General features: G+C 41.5%; 1 protein-coding gene across 2 annotated transcripts in view; it reads left to right on the top strand.

Moving 5' to 3' along the window:
• Window positions 1-23,965, top strand: part of PMFBP1 (polyamine modulated factor 1 binding protein 1) — a 166,712-nt gene that overhangs the window by 108,278 nt on the left and 34,469 nt on the right. The window contains exons 6-8 of one of the 2 annotated variants that reach the window (XM_059150761.1): window positions 8,328-8,564; window positions 11,142-11,213; window positions 16,139-16,294. In XM_059150761.1, coding sequence (XP_059006744.1) covers window positions 11,163-11,213; window positions 16,139-16,294 — 207 coding nt within the window. In that variant the 5' untranslated portion in view covers window positions 8,328-8,564; window positions 11,142-11,162. Of the gene's footprint in view, window positions 1-8,327; window positions 8,565-10,254; window positions 10,374-11,141; window positions 11,214-16,138; window positions 16,295-23,965 lie in introns of those variants that run through there. The other variant, XM_059150762.1, reaches the window with a different exon arrangement.

Genomic DNA, 23,965 nt, shown 5'->3' with positions numbered 1-23,965 from the left:
GAAAATCAAAACTGAGCTTTGACCCAGTTTCTCTCTCTCATGAATAATGGGATTAAGAGGATGAGCTAGAATAGGCCTCAGAGATCACTGAGGACAAAGGAGGCAACCAGGTGAGTGGAAGAAATTACCTCTGGCAGAAATTCAGCCTTCAGGATCTTTCCAGGTGGACATATCTGAGAGCTGGACAGCTTTTGGGAGGGGAGTAAAAAAACCACCTCATGAAGTAACAAGAAAAGCCATACATAGCTGAGCATTTTGATTTAAAAAATAAATAAACATTTAAAAAGCAAAAGATGGGGGGCTTGGATGGCTCAGTTGGTTAAGCATCAGACTCTTGATTTCCGCTCAGGTCATGATCTCAGGGTTGTGGGTTCAACCCCTGCATCCAGGCTGGTTCTGGGCATGGAGACTGCTTAGGATTCTCTCTCTACCTCTCCCTCTGCTCCTTCCCCCCTGTAAAAACTAATTAAGTAAGATATTAAAAAGTAAAACAAAAAGCAAAAGATAAAGTGGAGAAGCAGGGAGTACCCCATGGCCCAAAATGTCTTCCCACAAAATGCACTTCCATAAATGGTCCCAACTGGGTATTTCCAATGTTTTGAAAAGTCACGCGCACGTGCTACAACACACCCATCAAAGTTTCATTCCTTCCCTTTGTTTTGGAGACAGAAATTCCCTTTACATCCTCCTTGTTCCCGGAACCAGGGGAGCCCTGGGGCTCACCCGAGCCTCACGGCTTTCCCCCACTCCTTGCCCCTTGTGCGGCTGATGCACTCTCAGTTACAAAGCGCTGGAGTGCTCCTGCCTTCAGTCAATCCGTTTAGCCAAAGGCCTCTGATTTGTTCACATTTACTACAACACAGACAGAGGGCTGGAGGATTTTTTTTTCTTTTTTTTTCTTCTTCCTTTTTTTTTTTTTCCCACTATTGATCTGGTGCTTTAAGAGGGGAAAAAATCTCCTTGGCTGTCTAAACACTATTGATCCCTGCTTGGGAGTCGCAGCAGAAGTGTAGAAAGGGCGTGGATGAATTGAAATTTCATTTCCGACAACTTGTTCCTGTTATTTTTACCCTTTCGGACGGGGAGAAACACGTTGCTGCCGCTTCAGTCAATGTGGTCGATAGCTCCACAGAGAAACTCAACACGGCTTCTGCCAGAGGTTTGGCAATGAGACATGATGTTGGATTTGGAGTGTATGAAACTGAAGGATGCTGGCGAAAAGCACGAGGTCTTAGCCAATGGTCTGGGACTTGCTCAGACCTGAAGGGAGCTGTGGCTTCGGAGAAAAGATTTATAGAGACAACAACATTCCTGTTTGGGAAAGGCCCTGAGTGGCCTCACAAGAAGCTTCATGGTTAACGGGTGCCTGCTTCAGACCCTTGGCTGGCTTTCTGTAACAAGAAAAGGAGAGATCCTCTCCAGCCACAGCTAAATTTCAGGCCTCAAAGAGGAGCATTGTGTCGTGCTCGTACAGGAGGTTGCTCGTTACGGTCTGGAAAAGGACTGATGTAGAAACCGGAGCTGCAGGCCTGCAGGGATCGGGTGGACGATGCTGGGTGTTCAAGGGCACACATCTGCAGCCCGGAGCCTCAGGAAGCGCTCCTACCCCGTCAGCACGCTGAGTAGATGTGGTTTGGTGCCAACAGCACCAGCTTTGTTCTTACTTTTATGAGATGTTCAAAGAACACAGGAGAGAACCAGGCTCCTTCGTCCTAATGGCAACATCTAGCATTTATGTAGCCACGCACCTTTGATCCTTAAGGATCCCAAAGCACTTTATAAACTGCTGCAGTGCTAATGGTCATTGCAAGCACCTTACTTACAGTAAATGTGGTCAGAGATTCCCCATATTGGTTCCCTCTTCTCAATTTTGCAGTGTACAGAACAGTCCTCCATTCTGGAACAAACAATTCCAGTTTGGATCTCAAGCACCAACTTTTGTGTGTTCTTTTTCTTTTTTTTTTTTTCCCTTTTCATTTTGTTCCATACTGTTTGCCCCCCCACACACACCCTGCTTCTTTTTAACTACAAGTACTTCATAACCGTTCTTAATAAACAGTACTTCATTTACAGTTCCAATTATTTTATAGGCCTGTTTCTGCTTCTATCCCCATCCCGCCCATTCCAGAGAAAGATGAAAATGCTCTTTTCTCCTGGGAGCCAAGAATCTGCATTGCGGATGAGCTTGCAAATTCAGACACAATAAACAGAATTAAGAAAAACTGAGCTGGCATTTGACAGAAATTGTAAAATGACACTTAGAAATGTTGCTCTTGTGGAAATTACTGATATTAAAATATAAATCAGTGTCTTGTGTTTCCCGTAGCACCAGGGGCTCTATTAGGTTATGCAGTTTGATTGCTGAGCTGAACCTAAGAGACTTGGCAGTTCCGTGCTGAAGTTATCCCAAACTATTTAACCCCTCTCCTGCTGGAAAGAAGGCATCCAAGCAAATGCCAGCTAAAAACATTGCTTCCAAAAGGCCTTGGTTTTTTCATTGAACACTTTGAAATCTGGGAGAAGGTAGAGGGGGCTACCATGGGGGGAGAGAAGGTAAGGAATTTAGAAAATCCTTTCTCAAGGCAAGAATCTGGTTGCATAGTGCCAGGAATAAGACAGACTAGGACAACTCAAAAAGCAGATTCGAGGGGCGCCTGGGTGGCTCAGTGGGTTAAGCCGCTGCCTTCGGCTCAGGTCATGATCTCGGGGTTCCGGGATCGAGTCCCGCATCGGGCTCTCTGCTCAGCAGGGAGCCTGCTTCCTCCTCTCTCTCTCTCTGCCTCTCTGCCTACCTGTGATCTTTCTCCGTCTATCAAATAAATGGATAAAAATCTTTAAAAAAAAAAAAAAAAGCAGATTCGATACTAGGAAGGGCAAAGGAGAACAGAGCATTACTTTTTTTAAAAAAATATTACCCCTGTTATATATGTATAATTTTTTAAACCCCCACAACAACCCTATAGGGTAAGTACTGTTACTCCAGTTTTTTCCAAGGGAGAAAACTGAGACTCAGAAAAGGTAACTGGCCCAAGCTCACATAACTGGAATCAAAATGTGAACCGTGACTCCATAAATAGGCTGGGGTGAGGAAGCAAAAAGATGAGTCTGGAGCATCTTGAAGGGCCAAAAAGTAAGGAAGTACTCAAGAAAGTTTGGGGGCTTGTTGAAATGACCCAGGGGGCACCTGGGTGGCTCAGTCTGTTAAGCAGCCAATTGTTAATTTTGGCTTAGATCATGGATCTCAGGGTCCTGAAATGGAAACCTAAGGCTGGTTCCATCTCAGCAGGGAGTCTGCCTAACATCCTCTCTCTCCTTCTCCCTCTGCCCCTCCTTCCCCCCCACCCCATGTGCGTTCTCTGTCTCTCTCTCTCACATAAATAAATAAGTCCTTAAAAAGGAAAAAAAATATATATGGGAACCAAACTGAAAGAGCTCCCAGTGGCCAAAGTTGGAACATTTGAGCAACAAAATAAACGATGATATTAAATTATAACCCATGGAATAAAATAGATAGCCATGAGTTCATACTGCTGCAAATAAATAAATAATTAAATGGGAGAGAAGGGGCAGCTCTTCCTAATGAAGAATTCCAGTGAATAAATGTAGAAGGAGTAAAGGAAATTAAAAAATCCCCATTAGGACATTGCAGCAATAATTGTTGCAAGCAGGATGCACCTTGCTAAAAATAGTAGGTGAGAGTTTCAGGGGAAAAAAAAAAACAGGATATTTATATGTCCTCAAAGTATCTCCCCCCCCCATCTTAAGACGTTATTAATTATAATGGAGAAAATAGTCTAACTGCATAGTGGATAAACTTAATAAACAGTAGCATAACCAAATGACCAGTGTTAACATCATCAATAACAAGACATACTAACATTATGTCATACTGATGCTAACATTGGAAAGTTGGAGAAAGGGTATATAGGAACTCTAGACTATTTTTGCAGCTTTTCTGGAAATCTAAAATTATTTCAGATAGGTCTGTACGTTCCCAGTTTTTCACAAGAGTAGACCGCTGTTAGCCGTGTGGGGAGACAAAGCAAATCACAAATAACCATAATAAAGGAAGGTGGTGGCGTGTGAAAAGAATTGTAGATAAAGTGCTGTAAGCATATGAGGCGCTACCTACCTGGCAAGGCTGGTGTGAGGATTAATTCTGTTATTCTATGTTTATAACTGTGCCTTACATAGAGTAGTTGCCGTACAAATGTTCCTAGTGCCCGTGGCTGGAGGGAAGATGACAGAAATGGCAGTTGAGTTGAGTCTTGAAGGTGTGATTTTTGGATAGGCAGAAAGATTTCTCATTTAAAAGGAAAGATGCTGAACAATCCAGTGGGGGAGTGCTTGCCACGTCAGTCATTCGTAGTGGCAACCAAGATGAGAGGAGTGTGTGCTTCAACAGAGAAAACTTTATTAAATGGCATAGCAATATTGCTGGTGTCAGTAGGCAGATCTCCACGCTGGATCTCCCTACTCTATACAGAAAATGGAGAAAGAGAAAGAGTGAAAGCAAAGAGGTGATGTATCAAGAGAAACCCAAGTCAAGTGTCAAGGAAAGGAAGAGGCATTTGAGAAAAATATCTGTTCACAATGGAACAGGGGTTCTAAAATTTATGGTAGAAGCAGCTTGTTGAGGTGCTAAAAATGGGGAGTTGTCAAAAGGTCTCTCTGAAAAGAACATAAGGATACTTTGTCCATTTATTTGCATTAGATTCAGCTCATGAAGCAAAAAAATAACAGAGACTTGGGACGCCTGGGTGGCTCAGTTGGTTAAGCAGCTCCCTTCAGCTCAGGTCATGATCCCAGTGTCCTGGGATCAAGTCCCACATAGGGCTCCTTGCTCTGCAGGGAGCCTGCTTCTCCCTCTGACTCTTCCTTCCACTCTGTCTGCCTGTGCTCACTCTCACTCACTCTCTCTCTGACAAATAAATAAATAAAATCTTTAAAAAAATAAAAAATAAAAAATAACAGAGACTTAAAATAGAAATTGCTCTCTGAATGGTGGTTCCACAGCATTCAGGGGCTTAGGCTCTTTCTGTTTTGTCTCTATGAGCATCTTCGGTTCCAAATGGTTGTTGGGTTAAATCAGCATTCTAAATCATGGGGAAGGAGGAAAGAATGAAGAGCTGTACACTACTACTAACTAAGAAGATTTTCTGGAAGGTTCCCACAGTATTTCCTTGTACATCTCAGTGACCAAAACTTAGATGTGCAGCCATAACAAGCTAGCTATAGGAGAGGCTGAGGTAGTTAGTCTTCTATTTATTTATTTTTATTTTATTTTAATTCCAGTGTAGTAAACATACAGTGTTATATTAGTATCAGGTGTATAATATAGTGATTCAACAACTCCATATATTACTCAGTGCTCATTAAGGTAAGTGTACTCTTTTTTTTTTTTTTAAGATTTATTTATTTATTTGAGAGGGAGAGCATGTGCATGAGAATGAGGGGAGGGGTAGAGAGAGACAATCTTTCAAGCCAACACCCTACTGAGCAGGGAGCCCCATGGGGCCTGATGCGGGGTGGAGGCAGCAGCCCCAAGCAGGGCCCTATTCCAGGACCCATGAGATCACGACCTGAGCCAAAACCAAAAGTCAGTTGCTCAACCAACTAAGCCACCCAGGTGCCCCTTCACCAATTTCACCCATCCCTCCACCCACCTCTCCTCTAGTAACCGTCTGTTTGTTCTCTTTAGATACGAGTCTGTGTTTTGGTTTGTCTCTCTTTTTTCCCCCTTTGTTCATTTCATAGCCTTTTAGATGAGCACATGGACATCCCAATAAAATTAAGGCTCTGTTACGAAGGAAGACAAGGAGTATGGATGCTGGAACAGGTGATTGATAGCCTCTGTGAAAAGTATCAAAGAAGATAGTCATGGGGAGAGAATTTCACCTGTGACAATGAGGCTGATAAATCCTGGAAACCCTGCTCGTGTTCCTCCTGGACCCTCATTTCTTCCACCATTACAAAGTCTCCTTCTGGGAAGACCCAACTGGCCATGCTTCCTCTCCAGAAGCGCCTCGGTCCTAGGGTTGGACAATAACCCGATCAGAGACCTTGGTGTCAAGTTCCTATTCATTAAGTTATGGTCCAGAACCCCAAACCCTGGCAAAATCATCTCTAGTGTCATCTCCCCCTTCTGCCTTCCCCTATCAGATATGCCCTACATGATTAAGGAATTTCTCTTTTAGAACTGAGTTTGGAGGGCGCCTGGGTGGCTCAGTGGGTTAAGCCTCTGCCTTCAGTTCAGGTCATGATCTCAGGATCCTGGGATCGAGCCCCGCATCAGGCTCTCTGCTCAACAGGAAGCCTGCTTCCCCCTCTCTGCCTGCCTCTCTGCCTACTTGTGATCGTTCTCTCTGTCAAATATATAAGTAAAATCTTTAAAAAAAAAAAAAAAAACTGAGTTTGGACCCAAAGAATAGACCCTGTTCATGCTAAACTTCTGCACAATATAGCTCCATCCATGCATTCTGGGTAGGAATAATTTATTATACAAAGAGCATCCCTATAAATTCATGGTGCTCACATATTTTTTTAAATTTTATTTATTTATTTATTTATTTATTTGACAGAGATCACAAGTGGGCAGAGGGGCAGGTGAGGGGGAGGGGGAAAGCAGACTCCCCGCTGAGCAGAGAGCCCAATGCGGGCCCGATCCCAGGACCCTGGGATCATGACCTGAGCCGAAGGCAGAGGCTTAACCCACTGAGCCACCCAGGTGCCCTTCATATATTTTTTAAATAGAGGAAGCATTGAACATCCTCTCATTATTTTAAGAATTAAGAGCCCTGGAATTTATCACACCTTTTTCATTGGTAGGGGGTGGAACATTGGAGAAAATTCTAAAACCCAATAATAACTTATAAAGGAACAACTTATGGCTGAGTGTAGGTAAACCTACTCGTTTTGATTAACCCTCAGGGAAAATTTTAACTTTATCTCCTAAATTTGTTTCCAGTGTTACTGAGATATAATTGACAAACAGCATTGTATAAGCTTAATGTGTACAGCATAATGACTTGATTTACATATATTGTGAAATGATTATCATAATAAGCATAGTTAAGATTTCATATAGATACCAAAAAAAAATGCTTTTTTTCCTTGTGATGAAAACTCTTAGGATTTACTCTCAACTTTCAAATAGACTACAACAGTGATAACTATAGTCATCATGTTGTACATTCCATCCCCAGTTCTTATTTCTCTTATAAACATTAGCTCATTTTTTCTAAGGCTAGTAGTCCATCCCTACACCCAGGCAGTTGGTTACCAGTTCCTTGGGAAGAGAGCCAGTATGAGCAGTCTGTGGTTATGGCATTAGTGTAACCTCATGTAGGTAAATGGTGTATGAAACCCTAACACGTGTTTCCCATCCTGCCCACTCAACCTACACTTCATCAAATTCATTCACTTGTACTTTTTCTTTCCTCTCCCAAACACTAAACAAAGCCTTTCTGAGTTAGGAAAAGGGAAGGAGAGGGGAATTTGAGCATAAGCAAGAGAATTAGACCCTGATGAGATTGATTAGGAGGGCAAGAGTCAGGGAAACAATAGAATCCCAGATAGGCTTAGCAAACCAGGGGCAAAAGATACTTTTGATCAATACCAGAAATGGGGGGCAGAAAAGTGAGCAAGATCTTAATTAGGATCCTATACCCTTTCTCTCAATGCCTTTCTAGGCAAAATGCAGAAATGTTAAGGCGGGCCTAAGAAGAGAGGGCCTGAGACCAATCTGCCATGTGTGTGTGTCTCTTTCTGCATTGGGAGCATCCTTGGAGAATGAAAGAGAGTCATCAGCCCAAAGCCCACAGTACGAGGAAAATGCAGTACATGCAGCCTGTTGACCAAGACACAGACATCTCAGCATACTCCACCTGGAAGAGCTGGAATATGACCATGGACTAGAGCCACCTCCAATGCCGGACTCCAACCTAGGACCCCGGAATTTAGGTGTGCTCTGAAGAGACTTTAAAAAGGTGGAAGGAATCATGGACTGATTATTTTCAACCTGAAAACAATGGCACTTTCTCAGAAATAACTAAGATTCTGCTTTCTGACATTCGATGAAAATGGAGTTCAGTAACCGGGTTGAACAATAGAAAAATGGTTGCTTTTTCTTTGCACACTTGAGTTCATACCTGCTAAACTAGTCACTCATGTAAGGTACAGTGCTCGGTGTTTCTTGGGAATCTGTAAGGTGCTCTGAGTGTGGGCTGAAGCCTACCCGGAGGCACAAACATCTCTGAGATGCTCTGACCAAGTTTCTGTTTTCACTACAACCGGTTTTGTTGTTGTTGTTGTTTTTCTGGTCACAGCTGTCACCAAGGGAAGGCCTGCCGGAAGGATAAAAGGAGCAGAACTTTTGAATACAAGAAAGCAGTTCCCTGGGCAGATGTGGCAGAATTGGATATGCCAGTAGAAGAGAAGAGGCATGAGGAAGTGAAGGTCTCAAAAGAGATGCAGAGATAGTACCACAGAAGACACAGAATAAGCGTTTGAGAAGAGAGAAGACATTCAAGTCCTAGACCCAGAGATCAGAATCCACAGATCAGGTAGGGAGCGTCTCCTTCTGTAACGAGTTCTCTCCTCCACAAAATATCGGCCCCGCCACACCCCTCAGAGAATGTTGTGAAGGCTCACATGACCATTTTATAAAACATCTGAAGCTTCCTCAGAGCACCCTTCCTTGTCCATCTGGCAAACCATACTGTCAAATGCATTGAAAATTTATCATATAACCCTTCCATTTTATTCATCATAAGCACTTTCAAATTGCCCACTGCTGTTGTTAATGACTCACAGGATTCCCACGTCTCCTTCATGGAACACAACTTAGTTCCCTCTTTTTTTTTCTTCTCACTTACTTTACTTAGTAAAGCCCAATGTATTTTCATGCAAATAAGAGAGCCTCTGCTTCCATTTTTCCTTCCAGATACTTTAGTCCTTTGCAACCATAGCTGTATAACTCCGTAGCTGATGTTATCATCACAATCTAGACAGTCATTTTTCTGCCTTGGGATAAGATTTCACTTGGTTTAAGAGTCATCTCTTGACCATCCTGTAGGTCTGCCTGTAGAGGAATATTATTCTCAAGGATATATTTGTTCCATTCCAACTTTTGTATGATGCTTGGGCTGAATTCATGGTTCCAACTAAAGAAAGATGTGCATCAAGGTAGAACGTTGAATCAGTGAGCCTTAGTGCTAGGAAAGTCAATAGTCATTTAATACAACACTTGCACCTACCACCCAGTTTATAGAGCCAGAAACAAAGCCTTGGAGAGATGAGTGCTTTTCTTTCCAAAGGCTCCTCCTTAACTTAGGTGCTGAACAAGGTTTAGAAGTTTGGTGGGCTAGTGCCCTGTTTACTGTTTTTAAACCACACCATTTTTAGTCTTCTCATTTGTGTAGTGCTGTAGATTAAATGTTTGTGCCCCCCCCCATTCACGTGTTGAAATTCTAATCCCCAAAATGATGGTATTAAGAAATGGGGACTTGGAGTGGTGATTAGGTCAAGAGATGGGAACCCTTATCAATGGGACTAGTTCCCTTATAAAGAGACTACAGATCACTCCCTTGCCTTTCCGCCATATAAAGTCACAGCAAAAACAAAACAGAACAAATAAAAACAAATAAACAAACAAACAAAAAACAGATGTCTCTGAAGTGGGTCTTCACCAAATACTTAATCTTCTAGCAAACTGGTCAAGAATTTCTCATTTCCAGAACTGTGAGAAATTTCCATTGTTTAGAAGCTACCCAGTTTGTGGTATCTTGTTATAGCAGTACGACCGGCTAAGACACCCAATGTCGACCTCATCTGTGACATTCATCATTATTTCCTTTAAGGCATAAAGGAAGAAGTCAGGCATAGCCATGTGACTTGTTTTGGCCAATGAACGATGAGCAGAAGTGAAGTGTGTCAGCTTCCGCTTTAAGAACCAATGTGTTCTCCCTCTGCTGCCGTGGCAACAGGCAACATACTAGAGGAGGTTCTACCAGCTGAGGAGAATGAAGAGCAGCCCCAGCTGAGTCATAAAGGACATGTAGCACAGTGAGAAAGAAACCTGCATGGTTTTAAGTCACTGAGATTTGGGGGATGTTCATTCCTGCAACATCACCCGGCCTCTCCCAACTGAGTAGGCCTGAGCTAAATCCCCACTCCCATGATGCATCTCTGTGCACAAAGACTAAAGAGAGTAAACAATGCAACATACCAGAACACAACCCCACAAAACATTCCGAATTCCATGTCTCGCCAGCATTCTTTCTTCCTCTTGGCTTATATTAGGGGTGGAGGATGTGGTTCATTACAAAGAATGAGTATTTTGATAGCTTCTCATTCTTGGAACTATTCTGCAGGTAAGTGCCTAGTGGAAATTTGTAGAGTGAAAAATATAATAAATTAGATTACTTTAATGAGTAAGAGCATTATGACCTAAAAAGCATCATCCTGTACCTAAGTACACACATACATATGCAAAAAAACTTTGGTTTTCCTTGAGACTTTTTATATGGATAATTTTCAGCCCCTCTACAAGTTTCATAACTTTACAAGCACCACATTACAGTAAACCGATGCTTTGAAAAACACCACATCATCAGGTATCTCCAAAGTAACAGTTACAAATTAATGACAGCTTCTCAAGGAGTAGTAAGACAGCTCATGTGACCTTGGGTAAGTCACTTAGCCTCTCTGGACTAGTTTCCTCCTTAAACAAATATCGTAATAATAACTACTTCCCAGGGTTATATTGAGAAAGAAGGTGGGCTGTGCACGTTCTGTCTTCATAATTAGTACATAATGTTAACTATATTTGAGCCATTGAATACTTAAGTCAGAAAGTAAGATCATCTCAGGACTCTTACTTTCCAAGAAATTGTGAATTCAGAAATTATTTAGTCCACCAAGTGTTAGTTTTGGGAAAAGATGTAAACCCTTAATTCTGTCTGTCTGGTGAAGGTGTTAACACACTTTTGAAAACACAGATGGACAGACAAGTAGGTATTGCTAACAGTTCAGGAAATTTTTCCAAGCTCCCTGCTGACAGCGTGGATCCAGATGAGAAAATTTTTAAAAGTCCAGACTCATTTCTACTTTTATCATCTTAAATTCTTGGACTTTTGCAGGTTTATAACAAAGCTCAGAAAATGCTAAAGCTTAAAGGAGAATTGAGAGGTGCCAAGGAAATGAAAGATGAGGTAAGGCTCCTAACTCTCCTACACACAGGGAGGTGAACCTATGTTACAGTGAACTTCTTTCTCAAGTTTCATGATTCAAAATTCTAGGAATAACAATCCCAGAATATCACAAACAGAGGTGGGCAGCAGATAATAGTGTTTAAAAGCCCAGACGTGAGCTAGGATGGGTTGGGGTCCATATCTAATAGTAGTATAATATCAGGCATGTTACTTACCCTTTGGGACCTTCCTCTTCCTTATGTAGAAAATATGAATAATTAACACCCCTCTCAAAGGTTTGCTGTGAGGATTAAGTAAGATACCACATGTAAAACACTAGTTCTTGGGATGTAGGAAGCATTTAAAAGGTAGTGGCTATTGTTGCAAGCATTGTCTCTCTAACTGGAATGATATGGAAATGGAGTGTTCTAATTAGTCTAATATTTTGGTCAAACCGTGTTTACCTATTCCCTGACTTGTTCCAAAAAGCATTTAAGGGGGGATGTGTAGGGTAGTAGAAGATTGCCCCACATGATATATGCTTTCAACAGACCCCCTATCAAGAGATGAATACTAAAAAAAAAAAAAGAGAGAGAGATGAATACTTTCTAAAAGAGATGTTTCAGCTCCTTTCCTGCTGGATTACTGGAGGGAGCTGTACAGGATTTGCTGCATGTTCTGCAGGGAACAAGGATTTGGTATGGATTTTCTAGAAGGGCATTTCGTCATTCAGTTGATATCTTTGGACCACCTTCCATGTGCCAGGCATTGTTCTAGAGGCTGAGGATAAAGCAGTGAACAAAAGAGAGAAAGATCCATGTTCTCGTGGAGCTTACTTTCTGGTAAAATAATTTCTCCCAAGGATATGATAGAGAAAAGTATGTAGCAACTGCCCAAATGCCAATAAAAATCAGCCCGTATTCCAGAGGTGGCGGACCACTGCCGTATGCCATGTGTATCCTAACCCATATATTTATGCAGTATGCCAATTTTTTAAAGAGTTTAGAACACAATAAAATATACTCATTCTTCACTAGATGAACAAAATTGGTTCCAAAATTTTTGCTCACAGGCAAAACCTTGTATAAGTGCCCATTAACTCCCATTATAAGTAATCAAAAACTGCTATGTTTCTATTGATGGTAAAGTAAACTCAGAAATCAAGTTAGTAATATTGATAACAGTGCTTGAAATTACTATAGATAACTGTAAACTCTTACTACATAAGTAAAATGTAAAGATTCCTGAAGCAATGATGATTTTTAAGGTTTTATGCTTTTTAAAACATACCTCTCATGAGAAATTGATACATTCTGAATGAATGGTAGTAGCGGTTAAAAGTAGTTTTCCATTGTTTGTTAAAGATTTGCCTTTATCCTCAGATTTAAAAAAAAAAAAAAAAAAGACAATTTCCCACAGATGATGACTTTTATGGTGTCGTTGGTTGACTCCTAGAAACTGCCACCCAAGCTTTCTTGTTCAGGTACCAAATCCTGAGGGACTGCTGCCATCTTAAAAATTTGTAATGCTCTTGACTTCTGAGAGTGCTTGTGAGTCACAAGCCTCAATTTAACATCAGCTTCCTCCAAGAGGAAGCACGAGACTATGTGTCAATACTTTGAAGTCTAGAGCAAAATTTCTTCCTATCCTTGGAAATATATGTTCGAGAAGGCATGCTCTTTGAAAAAGACCCATTGAATCAATACAGAAAATTTTCTTCAGTAAACAATCTATTTTCCAATAACTATCATGATGCAACCACAGTACGAGCACTCACCACTTTGCCAGCACTTGGTAGCTGTTGCTGATGTCACATGCCTTTAAGCAGTAACCAGGTCCCAACCTCATCTAAGCAAAACTAGAGTATCTAAGAACATCGCTTGCATAAGTGAAAACTCACCTAGGAGCAGAGGCTTGTGATTTCAGCCATCATTAATGACTTCAGATCTAGGACAGGATCAGATGGTGCCTGAGGGTCAGTATTATGACTCTCAGCTCCTCTCATGCCCCAGTACTGGTTACAGAGCTTTGATTGATGAAATGTCGGATTAAATCAATTCCTGCCACATATTGATACTCAAAAGGCATCTGCCTGGAATTTAGCCTTCATAAAATAGATAGGATTAGAAATAGTGTACAGTGACCTCTGTGCAAGATATTAGCAAGAAATTGGGTTTACTGGAACTCAGAAACACTTGCCTCCAGAACACTCTGGAGTTCTGAGGTGAGCGCATCCTCTTCTTACCACTACCAGCAGTAAAAAATACTTTGTTTTGCATGAAAGTCACCTCATTGTTCTCCTAACATTTTCACACCTGTTCTGATAAATTTTTTAAAAAACTCTTTATGATCTGGACTTTTAAAATGAAAGGTTAGGCTTTGATTTCAAAAGCAAATTTCATTTGACATCCAGCAAAACACATTTGTTATTCAATTGGTTTACAGAATCCTCAAAGAAAGAATTATTTATTCCAAGCCTCTTATTTTCTGAATGAAGAAATTGCCTCAGAGACTCTGAGTCAATGCTACTGTCCAAATTAGATGAGATCATCTACATTAAAATCCAATTCTGAAGTCCTGTTGCTGCATTGGAATGGGGCCAAGCAGGCTTCTGCTTAGAAGACATCTAAAACTGAAGGGAGAAGGGCTTTTTATTGGCCTGACAGAGGGAGGGCATTGAGCTTTTAAGTTGGAGAGGCTCAAGTTGTATATCATTGCTACTTTGTTAATGAGTCCACAGTGTGTCAGGCTCCACATGGAACAATCTGGTGACATGGTCCTCACTTTAAAATGCATATATTCAGCAGTAAGGCAAGAGTATAGAACATTTGACACTTCCATAGAACAGGCATTGTATCGTCACCTAATCTGCTCGTAGATGCCGAAGAGTCCTGGGGCAAGAAGGGAAGAGATCCCTAGGGTCCCAACCTCCAGAGAGCCTCTATTCCCTATTCCCAGCGTGGCAGCAATGAGAAAAGAAATTTAAAGCGCTAGGATCAAGCTGCTGCTCCTTGTCAGGTCAAGGATTTTGTTTTCTAGTTAGAAAACAGTGCCCATACACCACTCTACACACATTCTCTTAAGAGAGTCCCTGGTAAATTGTAGTAATGGTAATTACATGCTTGGGGCAGTTGACATCCACTGTTATTTTTCTGAAAGTGAGGAACAAGGGACGGGAGGAAGAGAGAGAGTTTTGAGATAATGAAATCCTTTTAATGACAGAGCCATGCCGTTAACCTAATTAAACTGTAAAGTGGTAAAAAAAAAAAAAAAAAAAAAAAAATCCAGGTACTAAATGGAAATGAAGAAATAAATCAGCTGAGACAGCAGCACTTCTGGGAAACCTTCTGAATTCCGAATACTCTGACATTGTGGTGTCCGATTCTCGTGGTTATCCTCTGGCCCCCTCGGCCTTGTGCAGAGGTCTCTTAAACTGACCTGTCCGGTAAGGCTTGATTTACGATGTCCATATCAGGTCTCCAGCTCCCCTAGGAATGAGAGTTATGTAGCTCGTATATTTAAGAAACCAAAGCAATCAGTGGAATATGGTGGCAGATCATTGGCTATAGGGTCAGAAGAGCAGAACTCTCCTCATTCTGCTGCTAACCAGCTAGGGGACCTTGGGCACTGTCGTTTGGATCACTTTACCATTTCTGTGCACCCATGGCTTCTGTGTACTTTTGCACCTGAAACTCTCTTAGAAGAATTGCCTTTGGGCTAGTGGGGTCACTTTCCTCATAAGAGCAGAGAGCTGGAAATCCTTGGGAGCTTACATCCCACAAGGCAGCCCTTAGCCACTGACTGACTGATAATGAGTCTGACAGCCCAGCTTTTGCAGCTAATCAAGACGAGCTCTGAGGTGTAACTTTTACTCCAGAGTTCCCTCTGGGATCAGGCTGAAGCTACTGCCTGCAGGACTTTGTCTGAAATCATGCCCTTCACTGGTTTCTCCCTCTTTCCTGTCCTGCTTTCCTCCACTTCCTTGTTGATTTCTCTTGGGAGTGTTTCTTTAATAGATGCCAGGAATCTTCACCAAAGAGCCTGCTTTGGCTAATCTAATACAAGGCAAGGATCTACCATAAAAGCAGCTGCCTCGGCTCCAGCATCTAAAACTCAGAGGTGGTAGGACCTGCCCTCTTGAGTGTTATGAAGCGTCTGCACAGTGATAGGACTAAGGTACTGGACAGGTTCACAAAGGGCTTCTAAATAATTTCTTTTCGTACCGTTACCACCCAGAACACTGGGAGTGGAAGGTGGCATCCTTCTGTGATGGGGAATCCACTTTCTTACCACAGCTCACCCAAATTGCTGTGCCACACTGTCTATTTTGTTCTTGATCATTAATTTCCATTCTGACCTACCTGTAATTAGCTAATCTTTTCACTTGTAATCAAAGGCAAATTATCTTATGCAATCAGTGATTTTGCTTTTTCCTTCATGTACATCTCCACAGAAAAGCAAGCACTAGGTTTACAGGGAAGGGAGGTCTTTTGGTTTAGTGGGTAAGAAGAGAAAGTTAAGACACTTCAGAATCGACATTAACTCCATCACTGATTCACTGTAGTCCTGACAAGTTCATTTGACATCTCACTATGTTCATTTCATCGGTGGCAGAGCCATTAATATTTATAGACAGTCTGCTAGGTGCCTGGAATTATTCTAGGCACTGACTTCCTCTTGAAAAACAGGGGAAGTGTCTGCGATGTCCCCACAGCAGTGGGTGAAGATTAATTAATGTAAATAAGTAATTGTCTGAATAATGCAGAGCGCTCAGACACCTCGCAAATGGATACTGTGTAAATGTTATACTGGGTGAGTAATAACAGCTAAGAGTTGACGGACAAATTTCCAGCAAATTTAAAGTCTCTGTCAACCAGTTAAGTGAACGAAAGTAAGCATTTTCTTGATAGTTTATAATTGATGCTTTTGTTTTTCTGACTGCCCAGGCTGGGGAGAGAGACAGAGAAGTGAGCAGCCTGAACAACAAGCTCTTGAGCCTGCAAGTTGACATCAAAAATCTGCACGATGTTTGCAAGAGACAGGGGAAGACCTTGCAGGAGAATCAGCTTTGCGTGGAGGAGGCGATGATGAGCGACAACCACGTAAGGGATTCAGCGGCTGCTACCCACTTCTGCTCCCTCAACTTTCACCTCTGCTCCCTTAGGAGCAATAATAGAAAATTCTTCCACTAGTCATTCATGAGCATTGATTGACCAGGCAATGAGAGAGAATTAAACACACTTACACTGCAACACACACACATACACACACAAAAACCCCATCCCTGCCCTCAAGATTTTTCCATTTAGCTATCTCCAAGGTCATCTACATCTGAGGCCCTGTCTTTTCCTTATCTGGCCTTTCACACCTGGATTTGCAGCTCCTGAGGCCCATGGCCCTGAAAAGACCAAATCATAGTTATGTAAGGAGAGTAGCTTCTCCTAATGGATTTTAGACAAACTTCTAAGTCAACCATGAAAATCACAGCTGTCCCACTTGCTCAGAGGTGTCACTGCTCATCAGTGCAGCAGGTGATCTGGGTTGCCCCATCGGCAGCTCTCGGCCTACAAGCTTTCCTTTTGGATGCAGGAACCCTGTCACCAGTCAAGCTCAAATGCAGAATGACTAATGCCCGCAAAAGCAGTCCTCTACCAATGACTGACGGGGAGGTGGTTAAATAACCTATCACTCCTGCCCCTCAGTCACGGAACACCCCAGACATGCTCTTTCCTGGTGTTCCTCAATCGGATCCTACGTCAGCTGCCCAACGTGGGAACTAGCTTGATAACGCGCCCTTCTGAGGCTCCTTTCCTTTCCTTGTCTCATTTCTCCACGGTTTCCCAAGATCACTTCCATGCAAACTCCTACTGGACACCCCTTCCCTTGTCACAGGGCTTCCTTCCAGAGGTGTGGGAGCCCAGATACTCAGTAACACTTGCCCTGCACGTGTGTAAACAGGAGCACGATCATCTTTTTTGATTAATACTTAACTGTAGGCTAGGGAGTTCATCAGCTGGGGCAACTTCACGTCAGCTGGAGGTTTTCTCTCTTTGGAAATTCTAGTGCTAGGGTCTTTAAACTGGTCACTAAATTTATCCCCATAAGCTGGGGAGACAACCGGGAAATATTTTCCCATAGTTCTCTAAATCTTTGAGTTTGAAAGAATGCCTTACTTGCAGCCTTCATTTCCTTTTAGGGACTTGAGTCTTTGGCAAACATGAAGCAGGAACCAGTTGCACAGACCTGTCAACCAGACCCCCAAGTTAGCCTTGGCTGCTGTGTAAGATTCCACCATCTTCCACATTTGTGGTCAAGGATCTGGTTTCTCTTAACTGTGTCTGTTAGAGTTCTTCCAGGACTTACCACCTCCCTATAGAAACCACAGATTGGTCTTCTGCAATGCCCTAAAAATGCTACCAACAAAGCAATTCCACCTTCTCCTACTGAGTGTTACTGTCCTTCCCCCAGGAGGTCACAAACACAGGAAAATCCACCGGTTTTCCTAAATGGATCTCAGGGAAAATATTACCATAATTTACTTCTTTCTAAATATTAACATTTTAAGATATTTTCACCATTGCTGTCCAAGTTTATTTATTCCCCCAGTCAGGGAAAGCCATGTGGCTTATAAACGTACCTAGCAACTTGGAAGGAGAAAGGCATTAAATCGCATTTTATTATTCTAATTGCCCAGAAGAAGGTCTAACAGCTTGAAATAAGCTTTAAAACAGACTCTTTTTTTCCTAGCACTTAGTGCAGAATTTAAATTGCAGACTATGCATACAAATACACAATTAGATGTAGACTTATACTCATCCACTCAGAAAATCCCTGCAAGATCTGCCCTCTACAAGGAAATGTAATGTGGGAACAGAGGGGAAACCCAAGACTTTCTGAAATTTTCGACTAATATCTAACAAGGATCTGGAGAAATGAGGCAGAGGTCATAGTTCCGAACTACAGTTAGGAGAGAAAATTAAAAGACTACATCAGATGTTATGTGTAAGTACAGGGATGGCAGGCAGGGGGTGGGTAACCTTGTAAACCAAGAATATGTTGTGCTCCAAAACCCAGGAACAGAGATAAGATGAGGGTGAAGCAAATGAAGTACTAGGGTTCAGCATTGACAGGGTTCTCCCCCATCATGGGCCAGCCCTGAGCTTGCCCCACTCTGAGGCGGAATGCCTCCTGAAAAATTGCACATCACATGCCCCACGGTAGTTCTGGCCCTGTCCAGGAACCAAAGAGTGCCTCGATTAAAGTGAAAGGAGAAAAGAACAACAGAGATATCATAAGAATGAGCAAATTAGAAAAAGCAGGGTCTCTCTGAGCAATTGCCCAGACAACTTTGGCCCTGGTGGTGGCCTGGGGAGAATACCCTGAGATTTAGGACAGCCCAGATTGTCAACCTCATCTTTGAAGTAGATGAAGGACACTATTCTTAGCATTAAACTATGTAAAGAAGCTTGATTTCTGAAGATAAAAGTCACTGGTCAAATATGGGTTAATATATCCTTGATGGAAATTAGGACACAGAAATATCACTTTGAGTTATTAGGAATGAAAAAAAAAATTTTTTTTAAAGATTTTATTTATTTATTTGACAGAGATCACAAGTAGGCATAGAGGCATAGAGGCAGGCAGAGAGAGAGAGGAGGAAGCAGGCCCCCCGCCAAGCAGAGAGCCTGATGTGGGACTCGATCCCAGGACCCTGAGATCATGACCTGAGCCGAAGGCAGTGGCTTAACCCACTGAGCCACCCAGGCGCCCCCCCAAAAAATTTTTTAATGGAACTGCTAAATGCAATGTAAGATCTGGGATTGGATCCTAGAACAGAAACAAATAAACAAACAAACATTAGTGGAAAAACTGATAAAATGCAAATGAAGGTGTACTTTAGGTAATAGTAACCTGCCAATGTTAATTTCCTAGTAGGACAAATGTACCACAATTACATAAAATACTAACCTTAGGGAAAGATAGGTGAAGAGTATATGGAAACTCTATCTACTACTTTTGCAATTTTTCTGCAAATCTAAAATTATTCCAAAATGAAGAGCTTTCCCTCACCCCTTAAAGGGACTCTCTGGTAGGCAGAGATCACAGATGAGAAAAATTTCTAAGCGATGAAGATGTATCCAAAAGAAATGCACATCACTTAAACACCTAGTTCTACACTCTACCAATATAAGAAAGTACTTGGTAGAGAATGTAAAAGTAACTGATAAACCTATCTAGTGGTAAAAGGCTAAACCAGAGTTACAGGGAAAATATCTCACCTAACACCTCAAAGATAGGGAAAGAAGTTCATGACAATGACTGGGGAATGATGAGACTTTCAGTTCTTAAATGAAGGGGGAAAATCAGCAGGGATCCAGTTACCAGAGCAATGCCAATGTGAGACAGAAGAGAGTTAGCACAAACTAGAATAGGGAATAAAATGGTTAAAAAGTATTTTGAAAAGCCGGCTTTAGGCAAATCAGCAGGACCTGATGACATACTTTGAAGAGTACTTAAGGAATTGGCAGGTGTTATTACATAGCTGCTAGCGATTATTTTTGAGAACTCAAGAGGATAAAGAAAGTCCCTGTAGACTGAAAAAGGGTAAATGAAGTGCTCATCTTTTTAAAAAGGGGAAAAGGACAATCCTGGTAATTATAGACCTGTCAGCTTAACTTCAATATCGGGGAAAATATAGAACTTAACATCAATCAATTAGCATCAACTTGAAAAGCGCAAAGTATTGGTTAGAAACCAAAGTGACTTCTCAAAAGGCAAATCATGCCAGGCCAATTAATTTCCTTCTGTGATCAAGTAGCCACATAGGCAAGGAAAGAGCAATAGCTATAATCTCTTTGACCATAAGTATGGCCAAAAAATTGACTAAGTATGAGAACAAGTTCCTACTTGTGGCCAGTGCTCTCCATCCTTTAAGACAGTTCAGGCCTGGAGAGAAATTTATCTGAGAAACAAGATGGGCCAGCCTCCAGAATCAAGTCCATCTCTGGATGGTAACTTCAAGAACTAACCTCACTTCTGGAAGATTACTTCCAACTTGCTCATTTTCTCCAAATCTCAGTTTAAAGGTCAAAGTAGAATCTAATAAAATGTCTGTCTTCCCTGGAAAGAAAACTTTTAAAAAGGGAGACAAAGAAATAATAGGAAATGTACTGATGCCTTTATCACAGTGCTCTCTGGCACATATATATGAATGAAATGTAGGTTTAATCCATAGCATGTCATTTTCTATTCATTTACAATTAAGAAAAAGAATCTTTTGAGTACTTAGCAATAAACAAGTAGAAATTAATAGGTCTCAAATAAGTCTAAGAATTTCTCCAAGACTTTGAAACTTGGTTTCTCTAAACTCACAGGTATCTATAGTGTACAAATGTTTAAAATTCTCATCCAAGGAAACTCTAGTTTCTCTGCATATGTGAGCACTTCTTGAATCTTTATAACCAGACAGATTTGGTTAGGTGCTGTGTTTGCCCTGTACTGGAAGATTTTGATGAACTCTTATCATCTGGCTGGTCTATCATGTTACCTCAAACCAAAATTAAACCCAAAATATTCATCATGACCTCTGGGGAAGAGAAGTTACAAGCAGTTCACCAGTATCACTGACAGGTCACTAAGCTTTATAGACATAGGAAAAGACATGTGTCTTTTAAGCAAAGAACAATTACAAACACACCTAAGAATAGATGATGTACCACATACTAGAGGGGAAGCCCTAAAGAAAGGGGTTTTCAAAAAAAAAAAAAAAAAGCTCCTCTTTCATTCTTTTGTATAATGAAGAGAAAACAGGGATATGAAAATAAGGTGAAGCTAAGAAAGAATGAACAATGAAGAGACCACATTTAGTTTTCAACTGATGACTGTCCATCAGTGGAGAGGCGGGTCCAAATCATCAGTCACACACAAGTCCTTGAGGGACCAAGAATCCAGTTTCTTAATTGTCAGAGATCAAGTCAACTTCCACAAACCCAAGAAAAACAGAATTTAAGCATAATTTGGTAAGGATTTTATTGGGTATCTGCTTCACTAAAATAAAGTCCTCTGAATCAGCCCTACCCCACGAAATTCACTCCTTTGCTTTAGTCCTAGACTTATTAGGACCACCTAATACTTATTAGGTATTTATTCTTGACCATGTTTTTTTCCTAATAGTTTTTTCCCACCTCTCATCTTACCTGTATAGTCAGAAGACTTGGGCTGTTAAGAACATCCCCTATACACAACTGTGTGCATGAACACCCACACAAACGCCTCTCCCAAGTCCCGTCACGGATGAGTTGTGAGAATAACAACACTCTTATCTTGAAAAGAACGAGAACATTTAACTAAAAACATGTAATATAAATGTTGGCAATTACAGCTACACAGAGTAAATACAAAATCAGCATTGTTTAAGAAAGAAATATCATTAGCTTCCATCAATCAGAGAAAGACAATTATTGTATGATCTTACTGATATGAGGAATTTGAGAAACAAGACAGAGGACCACAGGGGAAGGGAGGGAGAAATGAAACAAGATGAAACCAGAGAGGGAGACAAACCATAAGAGACTTAATCTCAGGAAACAAACTGAGCGCTGCTGGTTTGGAGGGGGGTTAGGAGGGATGGGGGGGTGGGGTGATGGATATTGGGGAGGGTGTGTGCTATCATGAGTGCCGTGAATTGTGTAAGACTGATGCATCATAGACCTTTACCCCTGAAACAAATAATACATTATATGTTTAAAAAAAAAAACAAAAACTTCCCTACAGCCACATACACCAGATATTCAGGCCAAGAGTTCAGCTTCTCTTTGCCTAGGATTTCTTGTTGGTGACCACAGTGGTCCATTTTCAGTCTTCTCATTCAGAATGAACTGACACAATCAGCTGTTGTCTTTCTGGTCCTGAGCTCTGCTGAGCCTCGCTTATCTTAAGTGAGCCACTCCCACTCTCTCTCACCAGAGATTTTCCCCTCTTTTCAGTCCAAGCTCTAACAGAATTACTCTCATAAAGACTCTATCTTCATTTACTCGGACCAACATTTTGGAGTCATCCTGCCTTGGATAACCATCATTCCCTACCATCCCACATCTAACACAGCAGTCAATCCCATGAGACCTGCTTTCAAAATATATCCATGATCCGGCCATTTCTCCCAACTTCCAACTTGGTCCATGCCACCATCACTTCTTGCCTGGATTCTTGCAGCAGCCTCCTTGCTGGTCTCTCTGCTTTCACCTTTGCCCCCCTACAGCTGCCTTTCAGTAGCATAGCCAGTGTGTACTTTGTAACACCTAAAAGACATCATTTCACTTGTCTGTTCACTACCCTCCAATGTCCTTTTATTTACCTCACTGAAAGGAAAAGTTCAGTTCTTTAGAATGGCCTACATGGCCCTAAAGGAGTTGAGCTCCCTTCCTGTGCTCCCCTCATCTGGCACCACTCTCCCCTTTCCTCTCTCCGCTCCAGCCAGAATAACGTGGCTCCTCAGACAAGACCAGGCACCTCCCACCCCCTATGCTGTTATAACTTGCTGTTATCTCTCCCAGGAAGGTTCCTGCTATGGATCCCCACCAGGCTCCTTCCCTGCCTCCTTCAAGTCTTTGCCCGAATGTCATCTTCTCAATGTGGTCCCATGAAAATACTTAATTCAGTATTACAGCTGCCTCCATGCAAGCATTCTTCATCTCTTTCCCCTGCTTTACGCTCCTCCATAGCACTTTTTCCTTTTAATATACTACATAATTCACTTATTTAACTTGCTGCTTCCCCCCTCCGCATAGATACAAACTCATGAAGGCAGGGATTCTGTCTGTTTTATATACTTCTATATCCCCATTACCTACTACAGTGCTTGACACATACTAGGGGCACCATAATATTTGCTAAACAAATTAATTAAAGGAAAATATCCCAGGGGCCCCTGGGTGGCTCAGTGGGTTAAAGCCTCTGCCTTCGGCTCAGCTCATGATTCCAGGGCCTTGGGATCGAGCTCCGCATCGGGCTCTCTGCTCATCAGGGAGCCTGCTTCCTCCTCTCTCCTCTGCCTGCCTCTCTGCCTACTGTGATCTCTCTCTGTCAAATAAATAAATTTAAAAATAAAGGAAAATATCCCATCCATACATGGCTACTATGTTAATCCTCATAGCCGCAATATTCATGATAGCCAAAAACTGAAACAATCCAAGTGTTCATCAGCTGGTGAACAGATAAACAAAATATGGTATATTCATACTATTCAGCAATAAAAAAGAAGAAAATACTGATTCTTGCTATAGCTTGGATGAACCTTAAAACATTATGCTAAGTGAAAGAAGCCAGACACAAAAGATGACATATTATACAATTCCATTTATGTGATATGTCTGGAAAGGGCAAATCCATAGAGGCAGAAAGGCTCTGAGAGATTAGTGGTTGCCTGGAGCTGGGGTAGGAACAAGAGTGACAAATGGGCAAGATGGAATTTTTTGAGGTTATGGAAAAGTTCTAAAACCAGATTCTAACAATGGTTGTACAACTCCATAAATTTTCTAGAAATCATTGAACTATATACTTAGAGTGGTTAAATTTTGTGATACACAAATTTACTTCACTAAAACTGTAAAAAAAAAAAAAAAGTTAATTTTTAGAAAGTTTGAAAGTACTCTGTTAATGAGGCCAAGGTCACAAGTTCAAATTTTGGGGAACCAGTGAGATTGCCTAGTCTCTATTTAATTTCCTACTTTCCTTCAATACCTAACTGTGTATAAACCTTTAGTCTAGGTTCTATA

This window comes from Mustela lutreola, chromosome 16 (assembly GCF_030435805.1).
Source record: "Mustela lutreola isolate mMusLut2 chromosome 16, mMusLut2.pri, whole genome shotgun sequence".
Classification (NCBI taxonomy): domain Eukaryota; kingdom Metazoa; phylum Chordata; class Mammalia; order Carnivora; family Mustelidae; genus Mustela; species Mustela lutreola.
The sequence above is the reverse complement of the archived record's forward strand: the minus strand, read 5'-3'. Positions and strand labels throughout refer to the sequence as shown.